General features: G+C 37.2%; 1 protein-coding gene across 3 annotated transcripts; it reads right to left on the bottom strand.

Moving 5' to 3' along the window:
- Positions 1 to 1,168: 1,168 nt before the first annotated feature.
- On the bottom strand, positions 1,169 to 22,235 carry LOC143861037 (lysine-specific demethylase JMJ705-like). 3 transcript variants are annotated; one of them, XM_077371922.1, is made up of 8 exons: positions 21,248 to 22,235; positions 17,465 to 17,543; positions 17,245 to 17,312; positions 15,829 to 15,979; positions 13,661 to 13,744; positions 6,471 to 7,159; positions 3,724 to 4,545; positions 1,169 to 2,882 (listed from the first exon to the last, which is right to left on the bottom strand). In XM_077371922.1, exons 1-8 carry the CDS (start codon positions 22,071 to 22,073, stop codon positions 1,600 to 1,602), a joined length of 4,002 nt encoding a protein of 1,333 aa, XP_077228037.1. In that variant the 5' UTR covers positions 22,074 to 22,235; the 3' UTR covers positions 1,169 to 1,599. The 3 variants fall into 3 exon arrangements, with proteins under 3 accessions (XP_077228037.1, XP_077228039.1, XP_077228038.1); XM_077371924.1 differs by having other exon boundaries at positions 17,226 to 17,312; positions 21,248 to 21,464; XM_077371923.1 differs by lacking the exon at positions 13,661 to 13,744.
- Between the last annotated feature and the right edge of the window lie 124 nt (positions 22,236 to 22,359).

Below are 22,359 nucleotides of genomic sequence, written 5' to 3'. Positions count from 1 at the left end.
TCCTATTAAACATTACAATTGTCCTAGTTTTATTCACCCTCTTTCATTGTATTCCTTCTCTGTGTCTAACTTATTCTATTATATATACCTAAAATCCCCTTACATATGAGAAACATTAAAAAAAAAACCCAAAAAAAGACATTGAAAATGACCTAATTTAGTACCTACATTTTACCCCAAAACCAAAAAACTCCCATTTCCACCTTTGATCAAAGCACCCCTTTGAAACCCCCATCTCTTTTAAAGACACTCAACTCTCTACACCTCACCCTCTCTCCTAATTAATAGAGGTAATTGTGGTGGACCCGGGCGTTGCCACAAATGAAATAGAAGAACAGACAATAAATATAACAAACATTCTTTAATAATTATGGCACTCTTTTAATACCTATAAATATAACTTGCATGTAATCTCACATGCAATTTTGCAAATAATCTGTATAACAGTTTGTAACTGTGTATCTATCTTAATGGCTTCCAGTGGCCTTAATGTCCTGTTTGCAAATAAGATTAACCTCAAATAATCTTCTTTGCAAGTAAGGCACAATTTTGGTGGGTATCATAGAGGCCTTATTGACTGATATTATGTATTCATCAACTCAACTCCACAAAGCATTTGTCTCAAACTAGTTGAGGTCGGCTAAATGAATCCTTTAGAAAAAATTCATGGAGAAGGTAAAAGTAATCTACCCAGCTCTAATCCTAGTTCTAGTTCGGTTCATCTACGTGGATCATTTTCTTCCATTCTATCCTATCCAAGGTCATGTTCTCTGTTATGTTCCTAGCGATCAAGTCTTTCCTCACTGTTTCTACCCAAGTTGTTTTTAGTCTGCCCCTACCTCTTTTTACTCCATCAATTTGGCACGAGTCGTCTCTTCTCACCAGAGCATCCAAAGGCTTAAGTTGGATATGTCCAAACCATCTTAAGCGGTGCTCTCTCATCTTCTCCTCAATTGGAACCATCCCCACCTTTTTACAAATGTCTTCATTTTTAATTCTGTATTCATCATCACAGAGAAATGAATCACCCACAAATCCTGATCATAGTGAGGCCAATCACCTGCTAGAAATGATGCTTGTTGGCCCTCCACCCTCCCTCACACCTGAGATCAAGATTTGAGTGTGATTTTTGGCTATATACATGGCATGTTTAACTTCAAACACTACATTGGAAAATTCTTCAAAATTACTATGGTGAACTTACAGTATGAAGATTGTGATCACTGCAGCATATAAGATTAACAATGAATTGAGCATCATAACGGGCTCGAGCCCAATCCCTTGGTGTCAGATAAATGGGTGGCGACATCGCCGGCCCAGGTTCAAACACAGCTTACAAAGCCACCAAAAAGGAAGGGGAAAAAAGAAACTGGTGTTCCTTCAGCCATTTTATGAAGAAGGGGGCATTCACTAAGAGCTGGCAATCTCTTTTTGAGAATTTGAAGCTGCTGGACTGCTCCCAAATGTAGCTGTAAGTGAAATAATTGAATGGGCCAAATGAAAGCCCAGGGAAAATCATATGCTGTTCTTAAGGAAGGAAGAAATAAATGATCCCTGGCCTACTCCTACACTTCTGTCAATGACAATTGAATCAACCCTCTATAATTTACAACCCTCAGATGAAAAACAAAAATTATGTTTGGGTCTTAAATTGTCATCCACTCTGTTTCTTCCGGAATGACCTGTCTTCCGCTTATGACGGCTGAAATCTGAGACAAATCGGAATGTTTGACCACAACCTGCCTCTCGACACACATACGGGCGTACTCCTGTGTGGACCCTGATGTGCTCTGTCCTTGCCCATGCCCACTTGAATGCCATCTTGCACCCCTTCCAAGGGCACTTCAAAGGGCGGTCATCTATGTGGACTCGTCGGTGCTGAACCAGATACTTGTGGGAGAAGAATTTCTTCCCACACCCATCTATGGAACATATATTGCGCTTGTGCAATATAAGCTCTTGCTTTGTGCTAAAGCCCATAGAGCACCCATCCATGTTGCACTGATATTCTGCCTCGCTGTCTTTTATTACCATATCACTAGTACTTGGAGCTCGATTCACTTTCTTCTTCCTCATTTGCCTTTCACCCACAATTTTGACTTTGTTTACTTCGGGCTTTTGTGGTCTTCTTCTAAGTCGTGTGCTCGGACCTCCTTCAATCTCATCTTTCAAATTTGAGTCACTTACACCCATGTTCTTGCTGCTATCACTACGAAGAGGAGTCCCATGTACGAACCCACTTCGAAGACTCCTTCCACGTTGTGGGGAGGCATTTTCATGTGAATTTTCTTCTAGAAAAGCGTTTTCCGGTTGGTGACATTTGGGTTTCTTAGTGCCTACCTCCTCAAACTGTTTTCTCCTCTTTCCGGATTTCCTTGGGACAGTTTTTATGCTTGGAACTGAGTTCCAAGCATTGAGCTTTTGCTTTGTATCTTGAGGGTGGAATTCTTTAATTTGTTCTTGTTCTTGAGTATCCCTATGAGCTAGATAAGAATGTACTTGGTTCGACATCCATACCTTCCCACACCATTTTCCAGCGACAACTATTTTCTTCTGCTTGGCGAACCTCTTACCGAAAACCTTTGGTTTTATAGGGGAGTTGCCCGGTGTGCTGCGACCGAACGCCTTGTATAAGACTGAATTATATGCCATCTGCCTGCTATAGAGAGGAGGTTTGCTAAGATTAGAACTATAGTAGAGATTGATGCCCAATTTTACTGCCCAGTCACCGTTGGATGGTATTGCCTCCTCAGCGTCCACAGCTGATCGGATATTTTCTTTATCGTCCACGGTGGCCTCCCTGAACGGAATCTCGTTCCACCAATAACTGATTCCCAGTTCTTCTGCCAATGATTTTGCATGCCCTTCAAATTTGGGATAGTCTGCAAGCATTGTAATAGGTAAAGTCATGAATAACTGGAAGAATGTAGCCATTCTCAATAGGTAGGGAAGATTGGCTCTGGAAACTTTTCGAAGCATTTAGACAGTGCAATTTCTACTAAGGATTTAGTTTTGGTGCCATGAACTACTGATATCATACTCACGGTTTGAAATTTTGGTTTTGGTTTCCGCCTCGGCCGAAAACGAAATTTTGGTGACAATTTCGGTTTTGGTTTTAAATTTTGGTCCTAGCCAAAATCCGAAATTTTTTATTTCGGCCAAAATTTAAAACCATATTCATACTATATCTCACTATCACAGCTTCTGTATCTGTATGAACTTAGTTGTTAAATCATGCCTTTCTATCAATGCACTAATTAATTGTACATTTGATACAGTTAAATGGGTGCCACATATGCCATTATGTATGCAATATATACTAATTTAATATTTTACATCAAGATACTACATAACCCATCACTATGTCCTGCATTATGCGCTTCTCAATCTTTTATGTCGGATTTTATTCTCTCTTTTTTTTTAAATGAAAAAAAGTTAAATTATTTAAAAATTTTAAATATTCATCACAACTAGTTAGTGTTAACTTTAATTGTCATTTTAATAGATGCTGCATTCTGGCAAAGCGAAATTTATCAACAGAGCCATGATTCAATATAAGGATGAAATGAATTTAGCGAACACAATGGAATGACAGCAAATAGAAAATGCCGTTCCATCAGAATATGAACTCAAAAGCATGAATAATGGACAAGGCAAGTAAAATGTTGGTTTGGTATAGTCCACTCCGGAAAAAATAACTGCTCAAATCGTACCAGAACTCACCCGGATGACACAGAAGCAACATATGCACACCACCTAATGGGCGGAGTTGCTTTTCTACCTCCATAGCATGTTCTAGACAAAAGATATGCATTCTAGAAGAATCTTTGTCAGATCTCTGCATAAATGATATGTTTGGGTTCTTTCTTGACGCATCAATATTGCCGAACTGGGTTGTTTCGGGACACTTTTCGATTGCTGCATTGTCTGAAATGTAGCATGGAGGTTCAGAAAGCATAGAGAAGTCCATGGAATCAAATTTGGGATGATCCATTTTAACATCACACCTATGGACCTTAGAAGTTTCGACGAATGTGTGATACATACGATCTGATTCCTTGCAATCTATCCTTTTGGAGCATGAAACTTCCACAGATGTTAGGATGCTTCCGGATTTTGTTGCCATGTTTCTATCTGTACCCTCTGAACTATGTGCTTCTACGGATACTGGATGACCCATGTCATTCCCAAGGGCAAAATCCAAGATCTGTTGATCTCTGTACTCGACATTAACACTTGGCAGTTCATGCATATCAGAAATACCAGTGCATCCAGAACGTAACTGCTGATCCTGGTTACATGCTGATGGATGGTATATGAAATCATTTTCATCAGCACAAGGAGACATCTCAGGCTGAACTGCCTCCTCCTCGGAGTCTGATGAATCCCCATAAGCACAGGCTAATAGATCAAGAGAGGAGATGCCTTGATGTGATACAGTATCAGAAACAAGTTCAACCCTTTGATTTGCAACTTGGATTTGAAAGTCACTAGACTGGACCGGGACATCAATCAAACCATCTTTGTCATCCTTCTCCATATGGCCTGCACAAAATCAAACAGGGTTAGTATTTAAATTAGAATTTCCATTATATTTGATAAAAGGTAGGTCAATAAAAGAGATGGAACATTGCATCCAAAATTTGAAATAATGGTAGCCACCAAAAAGCTGCATATTATATGACAAATGGAGGACATTACTCAGGCTACAAGCACAAAGTACCTGCTCGAGCATATGACTAGCGTGTACAAGATGTACTAAACCAACATGAAAGATAAAATGTAAAGAATCGATCTGCATAGTATATGTCAAAATAACTTCTAAGAGTTTCTCTTACCCGATGAGAATCACATATTAATATATTATAATCCTCCCAATTAAAAATGTGATGGGGACCATCTTATTCAAGCAGAGAGATCATTTCGTAATTCTTTAGAATCAAGTAGGGCCCACGGTACACTTCTAACAAATGAAAGCCTTCAAAGTATGCCACATGATAAGGGAAAAAAAATATAAAATTGTAATTTGACAATTTTGACTTTTGTCAAACTGTCAAAAGGGTACTGTTTTTCTTTTGGGTTTTCATAGGATTCTTTTTGTTTTTGAAGGAGATGCTTTGAGCCATTCTGTGTTACGACTTACGAGTCCTAGTCAAAGTTTGTACTTTCTTTTTAGGATCAGTAGCTTTAGGATAGGTTCTTATTATTTTAGGTTTGCAAAAAGTACTATTAGACTTCCTATTTCTAATAGAAGCTCTAGGAGGTCAGGGGAAAAGAGGGGAGTTATTCCTAAATTTAAGGGTGCAGTCCAATGCAAAATTGGATGCACTAGAAAACTAGTCTTTAGGTTAAAAATTGTAGGACTATGTCCATGCAACTGCATAGTGAATACAAAAGAAATTGAAGAAGCCTTTGCTTGTGGATGAGTGAATCTCCAACATCCTGGCAAAGGTGTGGAGCCTTGATCAGCTCCATTGGTGTGATGCCATTGGAACAGTAGTTGTGATACCCTATTTCCTATCTCAACTTCGTGTTGTGATTGGATCTTTAAATGACTTCCCTCGTTCAAGGTAGTGGATTCCTTGATGGATATCCCTATTAATCTCCTGGGTTACCCTACCATCCAGCATACACGAATATGATTCCCAAGTTGACTCTAAATGCCATTAAAAGTAAAACAATATCTCTAAATGTGAATTTTTAATTTCATTCACTAATTTTTTCAGAGTATAGTCCAGATGTTTATTGGCCCCAGTCTGACCGTGGCATGTCAAACATTGAAATGCACACCGTGCTCATAGAACAATGAACAATAAATGGCATCCATTTGGTAAGAAAAGAAAGGTTACTATCGAGGAAAGACTCAATCCATCATCTATGGTAACATAGCATATGGCTAAGCAGTAATTGCATGTAACTCTGATGGGTTCACTATTTCAGTAATATATGTTGATTGATCACCATAATAGGATGTACTCTGATGGGTTCACTATTTCAGTAATATATGCTGATTACTCACCATAAATAGGATGTTGAAGACAAAGTAGGATTGCTAGTAAGGCAGTTCTTAGATGTTGCCTCGTTACAACCCAAGAAATTGAAGTGACATGCAATCATGATTTTAAATTTCGGCCAAAATACTTAAATTTCAGCCAAAATTTCAGTTGGGACCGAAACCGAAATCACCCAAACCCAAAATTTCGGCCAGAGTACCAAATTTCAGCAGAAATTTTGGAAAAATGTGATTTTTTAAGTTTGTTTACAAAATTTCTGCCGAAATTTCGGTACAATAATGAAATTTTCTTTGATTTTTACCGAATTTCGGTATTTCGGCCGAAATTTCGGTTTCAGCTATGTCCGAAATCGAAACCGAAACTGAATCCAGTGTCATTATGGATGGAAAATCATGAATATCAAATGAGTGCATGATTTTATGCAAAATGGGTATAAAAACGAAAGCTGCAGCCTACCTGAAGAGAAACCCAGATCAGAATTGTTTGTTTTCTCGCCGGCAGCATTAAATGTGTCAATATTTACTCCAGAACCAACATTCTGGTCATTAAAAAAACTGGGATCAGCAGACATGATGTATCTTATCGCTGCTTCTCTGGGTTGAATAACAGCAACACATGCAAAGCTCAATATCCCACATGTCACGCATGACAATAGTCCTTTATCTAACAACCCATCGCCTTGAATTCTACCTATTTTTTCACTGTCCATGTTCTCTGGGTCTGAATAGGAAGTGTACAAATCAGAACTTCCACATTGACTGTATTGGCTGCATTTCATCGAGGAAATCGCCTTCTCTTGACATAAGGAAACAGATCTGAAAAATGCATGCCTGTCTACAACGATATCATTGGAAAGTAAAATGTTCGAGGACTCTTGGGCTTCCTCGGGGATGCTTAAACCAAGTGACAACCTAGGTTTTACCTTGATTTGAGATCCAACACGTGAACTTGTACCTAAAGAAACGCCCAAACAATTTTGTGGGAGAACAACACAAGAAGAACCTTTCTCGAGAAGAATATGAAGCAGGTCATTGTTTTGGATTATATTCTGCACAAATAACTTTTTGACTGTCATTTCTCCTTCACCTCTCTTCTTATCTTTTAATCGAGAGCTTCGTGGCTCAGTACTGACGCTCGCAGGTATCCTGTAGAAAGAAGCCGATAATAGGTAAGGCATCAGAAAAGAATCGCTGAAAATGAATCTGAAACTTAAACCTCATGGATTTCGCTGACTACTCCAGTTGGGGTGAGCAAGGGATCAGATGTCCAAGAATAATAAAAAAAATCATGGCTTTTAAGTTCACTATACAGCACCAAAAAATAAAAGCAAAACTTAAACCTGCAAAGAGTTTGAAAGAAACAGAGAAGGTTGAATGTAACCAGAAACGAATATTTGGTATGAAATTATTGAAAGGTAAATGAACAGCGTGTTGATAATTACATATTAATTGGCAAGGTCTGAGAAGAAAGAGCTATACAGAACAAATGATGAACATCTTGAACCTTATTTTAGGATAATTTTTGTCCTAAATAGAAATTTAACAAATGATGAATTAAGGTTTATCCTAGAATTAATTCTGTCAAGGTCAATATAACCCCCAATCAAACAGGCCCAAGAGGCTATCTATGGAGCATTTCAATTGCCCCTTTCTGATGGAATAGTTGGAAATATTCTTCTTACAGAATGAATTAAAATAGAATTTTTAAACAATAGCTCTATAAACATCCATTATGTGCCTAAAAATGGTTTATGAAGACAACACTTAACTCCACATAAACCATAGTAATACCTGGCTTTTCTCTTGATCAAAGCTTAGAGAATTCAACCCTTGATTATGTAATTCTCTACATTAAAGTTTTTTTAACAAATAAAATTCTAATAAAATAGAAATAGAAAATACATAAGGGAAAACAAAGGTGCCTTTTTAAATTAGTAGAAATATAACAACATCCAATGAAAATACAAAAGCTTAAAGAATAAGTCCATCTTAAAAGAGAGAGCATTTCATGGGAAGAGTAGAAGGGACACTTTGCCTGGGGATCTTTCTTTAACCACTTTTTTTTTTTTTTTTGAAATGCAGAATGGAGAAAAAGGTGACAGGGGTGCAACACGAGGACTTCCCAGGATAACCACTTGATAACTAATTTCAAATCACCTTCAACCCTAACCTTGAATTAAGTTTTTTCAAGAATTCCATTCCATAAAGTTGTAATTTTCTAATCAACATCTCTGTCACAATTATTTGATCTAATTGAAAAATGCTATATTAAGAGGTCAGGATTGGATAAAAGGATTTGGATGTGGAACTCGTCTGGAATTTTTTCGGTAAAATCTTTTTATGATCGGGATCCCTCAGAGAATGTGGAATCCTTATCGGCAAGAGTTTGGTCTTTTCATTGCCCTCCGCGAGTTGTTTCTTTGCTTGGTCTGTCTGCAATGGCCGTATGCAAACTATTGAATTTCTGAGAAAGAGAGGCATGTGGTTAGTTGATCACTGTTCATTATGTATGGAGGATGGGGAATCCATAGACCATTTATTTATGCACTGTAAGTATGTAAGAGAAATTTGGGGGCTGCTATTGGGGAGATTTGGCCTCCGATGGGTTTTCCCGAAAACTATACTTCAACTAATTGAGTGTCGGGACTTTGTTCTCTGGAAGAAGAAGGCTAAGATGCTCTGGAGAATATCTCTTTTGGCCCTGTGGTGGTCCATTTGGAAAGAAAGAAACAATAGAGTTTTCGAAGGAAAATCCAAGTCATCCTATGGGGCTTTATTTGTGTATTGTAGCCGTAACCATCCAGTGGGCAAGGAGCTCCCCTCAATTCAGATCAGTGTCAGCCTATGACCTGTGGAAAGGGTGGCAAATTATTTGTAATGAGGTGACAATGAGAAGGAAAGTCACTCCAAAATTGGATCCGCCTCCAATTGGATTCCTAAAATTAAACTTTGATGGTGCTTGTTTTGGAAATCCAGGCACGACGGGAATTGGAGGTCTTCTTAGGAATGAGAAAGGAGAGGTGATTTGGGCGTTCTCGGGTCCTAATGGTATTAGTGATTCAAATGAGGCGGAAGTAAGAGCAGCCTATTCAGGTATCTTGCATCTAGATGAAAGTTATTTGAACAAGGTGATAGTGGAAGGAGATTCTTCAAATGTAGTACAATCGCTGTCTGGTTTTGCCCCCCCCCCCCCCCCCCCCCTCCTTGGAGATTTCTCAGTTTTATTGAGGAGATCTCTGATTATGTTTCGGGTTCTTCTGCATCTTATTTGCATGTTAGGAGATCGGCTAATGGTGAAGCTGACTCTCTCGCCAAATCTGGGGTTAGCAGATCTAGCTTGGAGTGGTTCGATCATCTCCCACCATAATTGTATTTGTTTTTCTTCTGTTTTTTCCCTTTTCTACCTTGTAATTATTGAACCATCTCGGTTCTTTTTAAAGCAATCACAAAGCAATCACTATTTCAAAAAAAATAAATTATAATCAATATGTACTTAGGACTCCCAAGTACTTCTCGATCCATTGTACATTATCTTTTCCTCTTTTTAAAAAAGCTTCTGTACAATTGAAAAAAGAAGAAGAAGAAAACTACTTGGGACTATCAGTAGGACATACATAGGCAAAAATAATAATTCCTCATGAGTAGGAAATCACTCCAAAACTTTCTTTTCTTATCCCACGATGAATACTCTTCTTATCCCGCCATTAGTACTGATGTAAGCTATGGTACTTCCATCAAAACGCAATTTTGAAAAAAACTTTGTGTGTTTAAAAAGCCTACAAACTCCAATCCAACCATGCATTAAATCGTATAAAGAAATTCCAATGAAGATATCCAATTTGTGGAGCACCACTTTTCCACCTACTTTTTGTCTTTAAAAAGCCTACAAACTCCAATCCAACCGTGCATTAAATCGTGTAAAGAAATTCCAATGAAGAAATCCAATTTGAGAGCACTTTCATAGATAAAATGATGGATTTGATTAAACCATTACTACTATCATACACTCAAGAAAGAACTTCCCGATTTTCATCCTTTATAGGAATAAAACAATTGGAAAGAGAGATTTCCTTAAACAATTGGAAAGAGAAATTTCAAGAGAGATTTCCTTCTAAAGTTTCCCATGAACTTGCTATTACCACTTCTAAAAGTCACTAATGCTATTAAGAAAAGATCTCTCCAAATCTAAATTGAACGTCCCAAGAAACAAAATCCAAACTTGTGGGCCATCATACAGGATGTGTGTGTGTGTGGTGGTGGCGGCGGTGGGGTGGGGGTGGGGGCGGGGGAGTGGGGGGATCTACAAAATGGTGATTGTGAGAACTCCATTAAGCTATTTTGAAATCGTGTTCTAGTATTCTAGTAACAAGTTTGTTTTCAACCATTCAAAAATAAAAGTTCGTTTTCAATTAAAAATTTACCATCAATTGTTAGCCAAAGTAACACCATATACCTGGAGGAAGAAATATGGCCCCATATACACGAATGCAGAAGAAATAAAAAGAAGCCTTGAGATTGGAATAAAAAACATATGAAGAAAACCTCCCGTAAAATTGCAAATCAAGGAATCAAATTCCTTTTGAGGCTTTTATGGAATGTAGCCTCTTTTAAGTGAAGAGATCAAACCATTCCTAGTTGAGAGATGTCATAATAATCCAAATGCAGGGTGGTATGGTGTATTGCCTTTCTACAGAATTGAGTAACAAACAACAAGAGTGGAATCACCACGCCATTTGTCAAACAAAAAAAATGAATGAACCATCATCAACCTGATATTCCATAACTTCTTCCGACTTTCTGAATTATTGTTTGCAAGAATTACATAGACCTAGCCCCTCAGTGATCCAGTCACCAAGGCAAAGCTCCTTACAACTTTTCTATTATTTGGAAAAAATGATTTTATCCCAAGGATCTTTAGGCCTGATGAGGAGGTTCCATCACTACTTCGCAATGACAGACGTAATCTAAAGCTTGATATTTGTAATGACCACGAACATGATAACTCATGTGAACCATCATCCATAGACTATAGTTTATTTAGTTTTTTTCATGAGAGGCTTATTTAGCTCCTTTTTATGGTTTATTTCTCTTTAATTATAGGGGATGTCCACATCAACATGTGGAGAAACCTTTTACTCATGGCCCATCATCACTTAAACACAAGCCCATACCATGTCCGGCCATCACTAAACCCTTCTTTTATCCATGATTTTAAATTTCCACCGAAACCGTCACGGAACAGTTGAAATGTTTTCGTTTTCATTCCCACCGAAACAATATCGAAACAAAAGTCTTAAGTGCATTACTGGTATACTATATCAGTATGTATTAAAAGAGTATATTTATGTGAATTGCATGTGAACTGTGGTGTATGTATAATGTATAAATATTTATATGAATTACATGCAAAATAGCATTAGTACAATATTACCAGACATGTGCGACCGCACATGCCACCAGGTGTTCGATACTATTAGACAGTTACGGATGGTTGCCATGCTTATGTGAGGGCTTCTAACTTCTAAGTGTGTTTTTGTGCTTATTCTAGAGTTTCCTGAAGTTTCAACTTAAGGGAGGGACAGGCCATTTACCCCTCCTCTCCTCCCCTCCCCCCCCGAGCGAGCACACAAAACACACACACAAAAATTTCCCGTTACCTTCTTTCTTTTTTGAATGGAGAAATGAGAAACCACTGCATCTTTGAAAAAAAGGCCCGAGTCTGTGGGCTTTCTCAAAAGATACCCGTTAGATTCAGCAGCCAAGGTGAAAAATAATAGGAGATAAGGTCATTGACATCAATAGATCACTTATTTCTCCAGTGCACTATTTTGGTCATCGGATATGGAACAGAGTATACAATAGATTTGGAATTCTTTGGGTCTTGCTTCCAGCCTCATAGACCTTTTAGTGGGATGGTCTTCAGCCCCTTGGCGTAAAAAGGGCACGTTCCTTTGGAAGCGGATTCTTCTTGCTGTATTACGGGCCATATGGAAGGAAAGAAACAATAGAATTTTCAGAGAAACAGCAAGAGGGCCTCACTTTCTATTCTGTAAAATCTTGGCCTTAACTATCTTGTGGCCTAGGATATTAACATCATTCAGGTTCGTGTCAGCGTATGATCTATGGTATGGATGGAGGGAGGTGTGCTTTGGCTCGGAATCGACTCCACCCACTCCCCAGGCTCGGACCCCCTCCCCCTGGCTTCTGGGTTCTTAAATCTTAACTTTGATGGTTCTAGTATGGCCAATCCAGGGCCGGCTGGGATAGGAGGTGCCTTAAGGGATGATCTTGGCAGTATCGTTTGGGTTTTCTCAGGCCCAATAGGGATAGTGGATTTTAGTGAAACCGAGGTGAGAGCAATGCTTCAGGGCCTTCGATTGCTTAATTCTTCTCCCTTGAACAAAGTGGTGATAGGAGATTCCCTAAATGTAATCAAGTGGCTCAAGGGAAGTTTCCCCACCCCGTGGAGATTTTCTCAATGGTTCGACGAAATTCAAGACAAAGTAGAAGGTTAAGAAGTTTCATTCAATTTTGTAAAGAAATCCACTAATAGAGAAGCGGATCGGATGGCGAGGGAAGGTGTTGCAAGGACTAGTTTGAAGGTTTTGACTTTTGGCCGCCATGACTAGGTGTATACCCAATCTATTGTTGGGCTGGGCAGTTATCTTTTATTGTATAGGTTGATCCTTTGTCTCTACTTTGACCTTCTTGGTCGCGGTTTTTCCGCTTTTTATAATATATACTTACCATTCAAAAAAAGGTCACTGACATCAATTAGAAACAAGATTGAACAATTGATATAGACCAATAAATCCATTTTCTCCATTTCATTCCAGCGCTCATTTTCTGCAGAGTCATATTACAAAGGCCGCGTTGAACAACCATAGTTCTTCTCCAAATCTAGCGGCAACAGCATAGCATTCTAGCAATTTCACAACTGAATCAATATCTTAGATTAGGAGTAACAATGCCATCCAAAACTTGACACCCGGCCATAAAACCAATTTGTTTTTCTGTGGCAAAGATGTGATGACCATAGTTTCAAATTTCGGTTTCAGAATGCGTTTCGGTCCTCCCCGAAACCGAACTTTCAGCCAAAATTTCGAAATTTCGGCCGAAATCAGACGAAACAGATAAAATCAATATTTTATTTCATACCATATTTTGGCCAAAATTACCGAAATTTCAGGAAAATATTAAATAATTAAAAAACACTTTTTTCCAGTCGAGCCCTCCAAAGTCTCTTTAAATTCCATCTCTGTGCCACGTCGAGACTCTTTGAAAAAAACACAGAAGTGGAGGGTGCCGTAGAGAGAGAGGCAACTCTTTGAAAAAAAATGCACGAATAGCCAGAGGCGCTACAGAAAAAGGCAACCTCCACATATACGCTCTGTTTTTTGGACATACGGCTTGCGAGAGATGCCTGGGACAATGGCCGTGGTGCCAAGAGGAAGAGGGCTTGCGTTTTCGCCCTTACGTTAAGTGGCAAAAGAGAGAGGGCGCGTGGGAGGGGAAGACAAACACGTAAGCTCGGCAAGATACGACACGTGAGCTATGAAATAATTAAAAAAACGAGATTTTTGGTTGATTTTCCTTAAATTTCGGACGAAATAATTTCTAACTTTTGGAATCAAGGTAATGACTCACAGGTTGGAGTCACGGAAACAGCCTCCCTGCAAACTAGCCCTCCCCAGACCCTGCAATTGCGAAAGCCTCGTGCACTGGGCCTCCCTGGAATCAAGGTAATGAATGAAGCATTCAACATTTATCTTAGAGTGAGGACAAGAATAAAATTCCTTCATCACCGCCATAATATCAACTCAATGATTCTCTTAGAAAAAATAATGGTTTTATTTTGAATGGTGAGAAAAAATCATAGTTAAACCATCAGAACTGGGAGCATTATACTTTTAAAGGCTAAATAAAGCATTTTCTAACGTCTTCAACTGAGAAAGAAAGATCCAAAGACCTCCTTTACACCCCTTGCCTTCTATTGTTGTTTTCTTTATCTTATTTTGGTGAGAAAAAAATCACAGTTAAACCATCAGAACTGGGAGCATTATACTTTTAAAGGCTAAATAAAGCCTTTTTCTAAGGTCATAAACTGAGAAAGAAAGCTCCAAAGACCTCCTTTACACCCCTTGTCTTCTATTGTTGTTTTCTCAATCTTATTTTCTGCTGTAATCCTGACCAGTTCTCTTGCTTCTAAAAAAAATTCATCATTTCTAAAGAAAAAAAACTCCTTCCCACCTCAAATACAAAAGGCAAATCCATTAGATCCACAGATGATTCTGGCACTTGGACGAAAAATATATCATAGAACTTCATGTTGACTTCCTCTTTCCTTATTACTTCATACGATGATTCATTTACATAGATCTTTTGAACTAGTTTCTTTCTATGTAAACGTGTAATGGTTCTTTTAAAAAACAAAAATGGTGCTGCAGTCTCCCACTTCCAACCAAAGAGTCATGGATCTTTGGCGTCAAAAGATATCTACTTGATCACGGAGTTTGAGCCATTCCTACTTCACCCTGATCCTCTCACTCTCTCAATATCAGGAAGTGGTGATTTCTTCTTTTCAAAGAGGAACTTAACTCAATCTTTATCTGAGCTTTTCTGATCAGAAGGTCGCTGAAATTTTTAGTCCCATTTTCACAGCACCGCCTTGAGGGCTTTAAGCACCTCAATGATTTCCACAAGTGGGACACAATGACTTCAAGCTTGGGGTGAGAGTCATTCATAATTGTTCAAATCTGAACAGGGCACACCAAATCATATACATTTCACTCCAAAAAGAAAATAAAAAAGAACATTTTGATGCATGAATTTTATCATTAAATTAAACGTAATATTTTGAAGAAAATTGCAAAATAAAGAGAAACATTCCATTATCAAAACAAGGGAGTGAGGATACCATTTTCAAGTTTTGAAATGCTAAAATATAAGTATCATTTATCTACTTGTTGAAAGCACCAAATTTACGGCAGCATAACAACTGGAAATATCCAAGGGGGAGAAAATAAATCAAGAAAATTATCCGCAATTCCGCATTCCTTTGTTTTAATAAAACATAATGGCAATCCTCTCCTTATTTAAAATTTTTCGAGTTAGCTGTCAGAGACTAAGAATGCCTCCCCCTCCAACTCACCCAAGAACAAACAAAAAAAAAACTGTTTCACTCCCAAAAGGAAATAAAGAACATTTTGATGCATGAAATTTTACCATTAAACTTAACGCAATATTTAGAAGAAAATGGTAACGTAAAGAGAAACATTCCATTATTAGAAGAAGGGAGTGAGGATAACATTTTCAAGTTTTGAGTGAGGATAACATTTTCAAGTTTTGAAATGATAAAATATAGGTATCATTTATCTACGTGTTGACAGCAACAAATTTACAGCAGCATAACGACTAGAAATATCCAAGGAGAAAAAAATAAATCAAGAAAATCGTATTATCATTGGGGAGATGATAACTGGATCCCCTTGTTTTAATAAAACATAATGGCAATCCTCTCCTTATTTAAAATTTTTCTAGTTAGCTATCAGAGACTCTAAGAATTCCCAAAAAAAGCTGTCAACTATCAATCAGATGTCTTTCATAATGTGGAGTGCCACTACCAAAACAAGTGGATTATTTCCATTATTATTGGCTACAAAGTTAAGAAAGCAAAAGATTGGTAATGCTATAGACATAAAAGAGAACACAATCAAGTTATAAGAAAAGCAAGCAATAGAAAGCCGATGCACAGATTCCATGTGCATCAAAGCATCATATCATGCTGGTATTCCTTGAGAGTTGAGGGCACAAACCTTGAACATAATGTTAATGCAAGTGCATAAAGCAGTTGAAAATGAGACACCATTGGCGGATAATTAATTGATGCCCTTCGAATCGCAGCTTCTTTGGCTACTCTCAGCCATTCAGGAGTTGCAATGTTTGCTGCCTCTCCACAGTTGAATCCTATCAATTAAAATAAAGGAAGAAATTAAGAACTTCAACTAGTAAATAAGAAATCTTACATTCAATATGGTTATGGGGGCAGATTATATGCATGTAGAAAAGAGAAGGCACACATTCATTTAAGGATTATCAGAAAAGCATGCACATAGTTTTACATATGGTATATTAGCAATAGCAGAGAGCAAGAATGATTACAGTTCACTAGTTCAACTTAGTTAACTGATCAAAAAGCCAGAAGGCTTCTATAACTGCAATGGAAGATTATTGAGCTACAAAATCAAATCAATATATAGCGAAAGTATTAATTTAATATAGACGATGGTTACAAAAACCTGCCGTGTAAAACGTGCAAACAAACATGAAAATATGGTAAAAAATTTCGGCAAGAATGTACAAGGTTACATAAAATATATAATTACATATACCTTTTGGCCATTGGTACAACCATGTGATTGTTTTTATATTTATATGGTAGACAAATGTGAGGCTGTTTATAAATCTTCAGTGCCGGTGCCTATTTTGGTCATTTTATGTTGTCTTCATGTGGGATATTACTATAAGTTAAAGTCTGTCAGCTGACTACCTCTTTAAAGAAGAGGTGTCTTTGTCTAAAATGCAGACGAATGGGAATAACTTCTCAAATATTACAAACTATGAATAAGGTTTTTCACCTCATGTTTTGATGGAGTGGGGCCCATTATTTTACACCCATGCATAGCATGGGCCAAGAATGATAGTATAGATATGGATTTCATGGGGTGAGCCTACAGGCTACAAACCCAACAACTTCTTTCTTTCTTCTTTCTTCTTTCTTATTTCTTATTTCTACTTGCTCCTTTCTCTAGTCTTCTCTTCCCTTTATTTATTCTACATATTGTGTGATCTTCTCTAAGACTCTTCTTCCTTCTACTAAAAAACCACATTCTAATCTCAACGGTAAAAATTAAGACAAAAAATTTAGAAATGATATATTACAACTACACAATATAACATAGTTTTACATGAGAACACACTTCTAAACCCTTGAAGCTAACAACAACGTAAATCAGCTCATACTGTTGACCCTAACATGAGGATGCAACATAATGAATTTTATTAGAAAATTTGTGCCACCTAGGATTACTTTATTAATCCATGGAAAATACTCATAAAAAATACAAATTCAGACAAAATTGGCATGACTAACATTGTCCTTTAAGACTTGATGTTTTTATTCCTTTTCTCTTAATAGAAAGAAAAAAAACACCTAGTAAAGTGTGTCGCACCATGACTGAACCCTGAATGATACGCTCCTGGAAAAGTGACGACGAACTCTCCAGCATTTTGCACCAATCTGATTAGAAAATAGCCAAGTAAAATTACAAAAACAAAAAAGAAGAAGATATAGTTACACCATTAGCCAAAACAACACTAAGGTCAGGTGCATAAACCAAATATAACAAAAAGAAAACCGAAAGATGAGATGGAGTTTAATGAAGACGTCACCTGCAGCAAGGAATTCCTGCACCAATAAGTACTTCAGGAGACATAACAGTGGTCTTTTCACCAAGAGTGGCAAAAGTAACTGTGATAAAGTTAAAAGGATCAGCAATTATGTGAATGAAATGGAAAATAAAGCAGTTATCTATCAATATCTACTAAATCCAATTGTTTTAACGAGAAATTTCTCTTTTTTACAAAACAATAGGATTTCATGCCACTGCTCCAAGCAACACTAAGAAACTAGGTTGCTTGATCCAAAAGGACCAAAGTCAAAAGTCATGACACATAAAAAGGAGTGTTGGTTGACTTTGCATGAGCAAATTTCGACTTGGGTGACTCCATGGTTGACCTAGTGAGTTTCCTAACATTGTAGAGAACAGACTGTAAACAGTGAAAGATAACCATGAAATTCTTTTGTAAATTATGAATCCTTAAAAAAGGGGTAGCATCAGCACATAGCAAATCGTATTAGACTACTAAAGAAGCTGGACCATCTATTCCCCTACCGGCATCTTGTATAAGTGTCAAGATGAGACAAAGTTGAAATTTCAAATGAAGAATTCTTATGTTAAGGGTTTAAAATAAAAATTTAGCTTAAGGACAATGATGATTTTCAAATAAAGACAACTAATTTCACAATTACCATAAAAATGACAGGCATACATGCAGCGACTAGTACTAGTTACCATGATCTTCATTTCGAATGTGAAATGTTTACATATGTATACATGATGTTTGAAAATGTGATTAACAAAACAATGTCTGTAATTTTCTCCATTTCAAAAAAAAAATGTCTGTAATTTTCTTTTCCTCCTAGTGACGTGTCTTCACACTATGTTGTAATTTACTAATTACACCTCCATAACTTATGGAATTGAAAATTAGAATAATATGGATCCATGAACCAAAATTTGTGCGCCAGAAAAATGTTATCCACTTATGACAAAAAAAACAATAACTTGCCTAGGAAATACTGACAAAGTGTAACATCCAGGAAAAGATGCATCCACATTTAGGGAAGTACGGGGGAATATTAACATCCACATATTAAATCTGGAAAAAATACAGAATATGAAATCATAATATAGCAAGGAAAGTCAACAACCCCGTAGATAGCAGAAAGAAAATGCAGTCTATGGAGTGAAATATGACGCCCAAAAGAAAATGCAGCTCCAACATAGAAAAACAACAGGAAACACAACACCTAAATGAAATAGCAAGAAGTGAAGTATGCTATATCAACTTACAGAAACAAGAAAAACATTGAATAATGGCAAGAAAACCGCAAGTAAAATGCAATCACACAAAGAAATAACAACTGGAGCAATATTCAATGGCAAAAAATTAAGTATAATAGATCATGGACGAAATAAAACTTCCTACCCAAAAGAAAATGCAGGAAACCAGCTTCAGCATGCAGGACCGCACAAAAAATCAAGTCCACAAGGACAGAAACAAAATGGAACATCTATTTAAAAGAAAATGCAATGCAGACAAAAAAATTCAAGCCCCAAACGACAGGAGAAAAAAAAGAAAAGAAAACAGAAACTGAAAATTTTGAACATAACACCCACCAACATAGCGAGTTAAATAGTAAAAAATAAATTAATAACTCCATTTAGAACAAAATGCAATGATCATCACAAAAGCAGGGGAATGAATGCAATAAACGTAAGAAAATGAAGTAACCACTTAAAGAAAGTAGGGATAAAAATCCAATGTCATTCAAATAACAGAAACAAAAAATGCAACAGAACACCCATCCACATAAAATACGGGATCAAATTTGAAAATAAAGAAAGAACCCACCAAGAGGATTGACTGAAAAATTGAACACAACACCCACCAACATAGAAAGTTAACAAGTCAAAAATAAATTAATAACTCCATTTAGAAGTAAATGCAATGATCATCAGAAAAGCAGGGGACTAAATGCAATACAAGTAAGAAAATGAAATACCCACTTAGAGACAGGAAGAACAAAAATCCAATATCATTCAAAAAAAAGAAACAAAAGATGCAGCAGAACACACATCCACATAAAATAAGAGATCAAATTTAAAAATAAAGATGAGGATTGACTGAAAATTTTGAACACAACACGCACCAACATAGAAAGTTAACTCAACTCAACCCAACAAAGCCTTTGTCCCACACTAGTTGGGGTCGGCTAAATGAAACCTTTAGAAAAATTTCATGAAGAAGGTGAAAGGAATCTACCTGGCTCTAATCCTGGTTCTAGTTGGGTTCAAAAATAAACTACAACTCCATTTAGAAGAAAATGAAATGGTCATCACAAAAGCAGGGGACAAAATGCAATGCAAGTACGAAAATGAAGTGCTAACTTATAGAAAGTAGGTATAAAAATCCAATGTCATTCAAAAAACAGAAACAAAATATTTAACAGAACACCCTTAGAGAAAGTAGGTATAAAAATCCAATGTCATTCAAAAAACAGAAACAAAATATTTAACAGAACAACCATCCACATAAAATAAGAGATCAAATTTAAAATTAAAGAAAGAACCCACCAAGATGATAGTCTGAAAAATTTGAACACAACACCCACCAACATAGAAGGTTAAAAAAGTCAAAAAAAAATTAATAACTCCATTTAGAAGAAGAAAAATTATATGGTATAAGGCCTTAAAACAATAAGGCCCTTGTACGGTGGAGGTACCACCCTTTATATCTGATCCAACAGTAGCCTTTCAAAAAAAGAGCTGCTGTTGGATCAAATATCAAGGGTGGTACCTAGGGGTTTTCATTACGGTTCAGTTCGGTTTTTTTCCTTTTCGGTTCGGTTTCAGTTTTTTTTTTTTTTTTTGGAAATTCGGTTATTCGGTTTCGGTTATCTCAAAAAAAATTTCGATTAACCGAAATAACCGAAATCTTGATAAAAACCATTATTTTTTTTTTAAAAAGTGCTATATGGGCACTCCGTAGGATGATCAAAACCGTCCATTTGATTGATCACAACTTAATTAGGGTGTGCTCAAAAAATCATTTCGATTGGATGATCCTAGCCCTCCAATCGTAACCTAGATTTTGTTTTTTTCCCTCTTTTTCTCACACTATTCGGTTAACCGAAATAACCGAATTTTTTATCGGTTCAGTTTCTGTTCGGTTTTTAAAATTTTCGGTTCGGTTTCGGTTACCGAAATTTGATAACCGAAATAATTTCGGTTTGGTTATAACCGAATAACCACCCCTAGTGGTACCCCTACCGTATTGTTGTAAGGCCTTACACCATAGAAAAACTCTCAGAAGAAAATGCAATAATCATCACAAAAGCAGGGGAATAATTGCCATACAAGCAAGAAAATGACGTGCCCACAAAGAGAAAGTAGGCATAAAAATCCAATGTCATTCTAAAAACAGAAACAGAAGATGCAACAGAAATTTTTTTTTTTTTTTCTTTGAAAATTAAGAAAAATAGTGAGAAAAAAAATCCATTCTTCTTCTTGTTTATTGTTTCCATCAATCCTCTTGGTGGGTTCTTTGTTTAATTTTAAACTCCCTCCCTCTCTCTCTGTGTGTTTTTATGTGGATGGGTGTTCTGTTGCATCTTCTGTTTCTGTTTTTTGAATGACATTGGATTTTTATGCCTACTTTTTCTTTTTTTGAATAACTCCATTTAGAAGAAATGCAATGATCATCACAAAAGCAGGGGACTAAATGCAATACAAGTAAGAAAATGAAGTACCTACTTAGAGAAAACAGGGATAAAAATCCAATGTTATTCAAAAATAAGAGATCAAATTTAAAATTAAAGAGAGAACCCACCAAGAGGATTGACCTCTCCACCATAGCCATGAACTCTAACCACCTCCTCAAACGCAACCACCGCATCTCTCGGCACTCCATACCACGTCTTCGCCGCCCCTAAATGCAAATAATTCAAACTATGCAACTCATGATCCTCAACATGCCAAGCAAACCAACTAAACAACATAGCTATGTACAACATTGGCGACGTAACACCAGGAATCTCCTCCTTCATAAACCTCAACAATGAACCTTTCGCCCTTGAAACCCCTCTCATATTCCACGCACTCTCTCCCACGGTCTTCGCCTCACCGACCTCCCCCCATTTGTTCCCAAAAGCCGAACCAGGCATGTCATTGGCATACTCCACAGAGAAGGGTTTATCAACACTCGCGTTCCAAAACAGGGTTTCGATTTCTAGGGTTGTGAGAGCCTTTTTGCCTGTTTTTTTCAACTGGGTTTTCTCAAAATGCTTTGCTTTGGATTCAAATTGAGGCAGAGTGTAGGTTTCTCCACTCTGCCACACGGGTTTCTGAACAGGGCGGGTTTTTCGCGGGCAGAAACCGATCTGTTGCTGTCTGGTGGTGAATGTGGGGAGTTTTTTAGGGTTAGGGTTAGGATTTCTGGAGGAGAGAGAGAGGTTTAGGTTGGAGATTGTGGTTTTTTGGGGGGGAGATGGGAGGGGAGGGACTATTTTGCAGATGCCGAATTTGGAGGCTTCTTTTTCGATTTTGAGAATGTATGAAATGGGGTCTTGGAATTCTGTTAGGTTTGGGTGGTATTCTGGGGCTAAAGGTAGAGATTTTAGCCATGGGAGAATTTCTAGAGGTGGGTCTGTTGCCATTTGTGGAGGATGAGAAGGTTGAAGTTCTCATTTGATGCCTCTCATCTCATGACATGGAAAAAAATAAAGAACAAGAAGAATGGAATTATTTTTTTTCCACTATTTTTCTTGCTTATCTTCTCCTTTCTGGGTAATAAGTTGCTACTCTTTCTTCTACTTTGGTGGAAGAAGAGGAATGCAAGTGGGAGTGTGGAGTTCTGGTAGTTTTATTCTGGTTTATGGGCAACTAATAGAAATGCCCTTGTTTTGAATGTAAATAACATTTATGCCCTTTGTATTTTAATTT

The sequence above is a fragment of the Tasmannia lanceolata genome, unplaced genomic scaffold (assembly GCF_043159265.1).
Source record: "Tasmannia lanceolata isolate RefF3 unplaced genomic scaffold, GAP_Taslan_0.1 ptg000037l, whole genome shotgun sequence".
Classification (NCBI taxonomy): Eukaryota; Viridiplantae; Streptophyta; class Magnoliopsida; order Canellales; family Winteraceae; genus Tasmannia; species Tasmannia lanceolata.
This window is presented reverse-complemented; position numbering and strand designations above follow the sequence as displayed.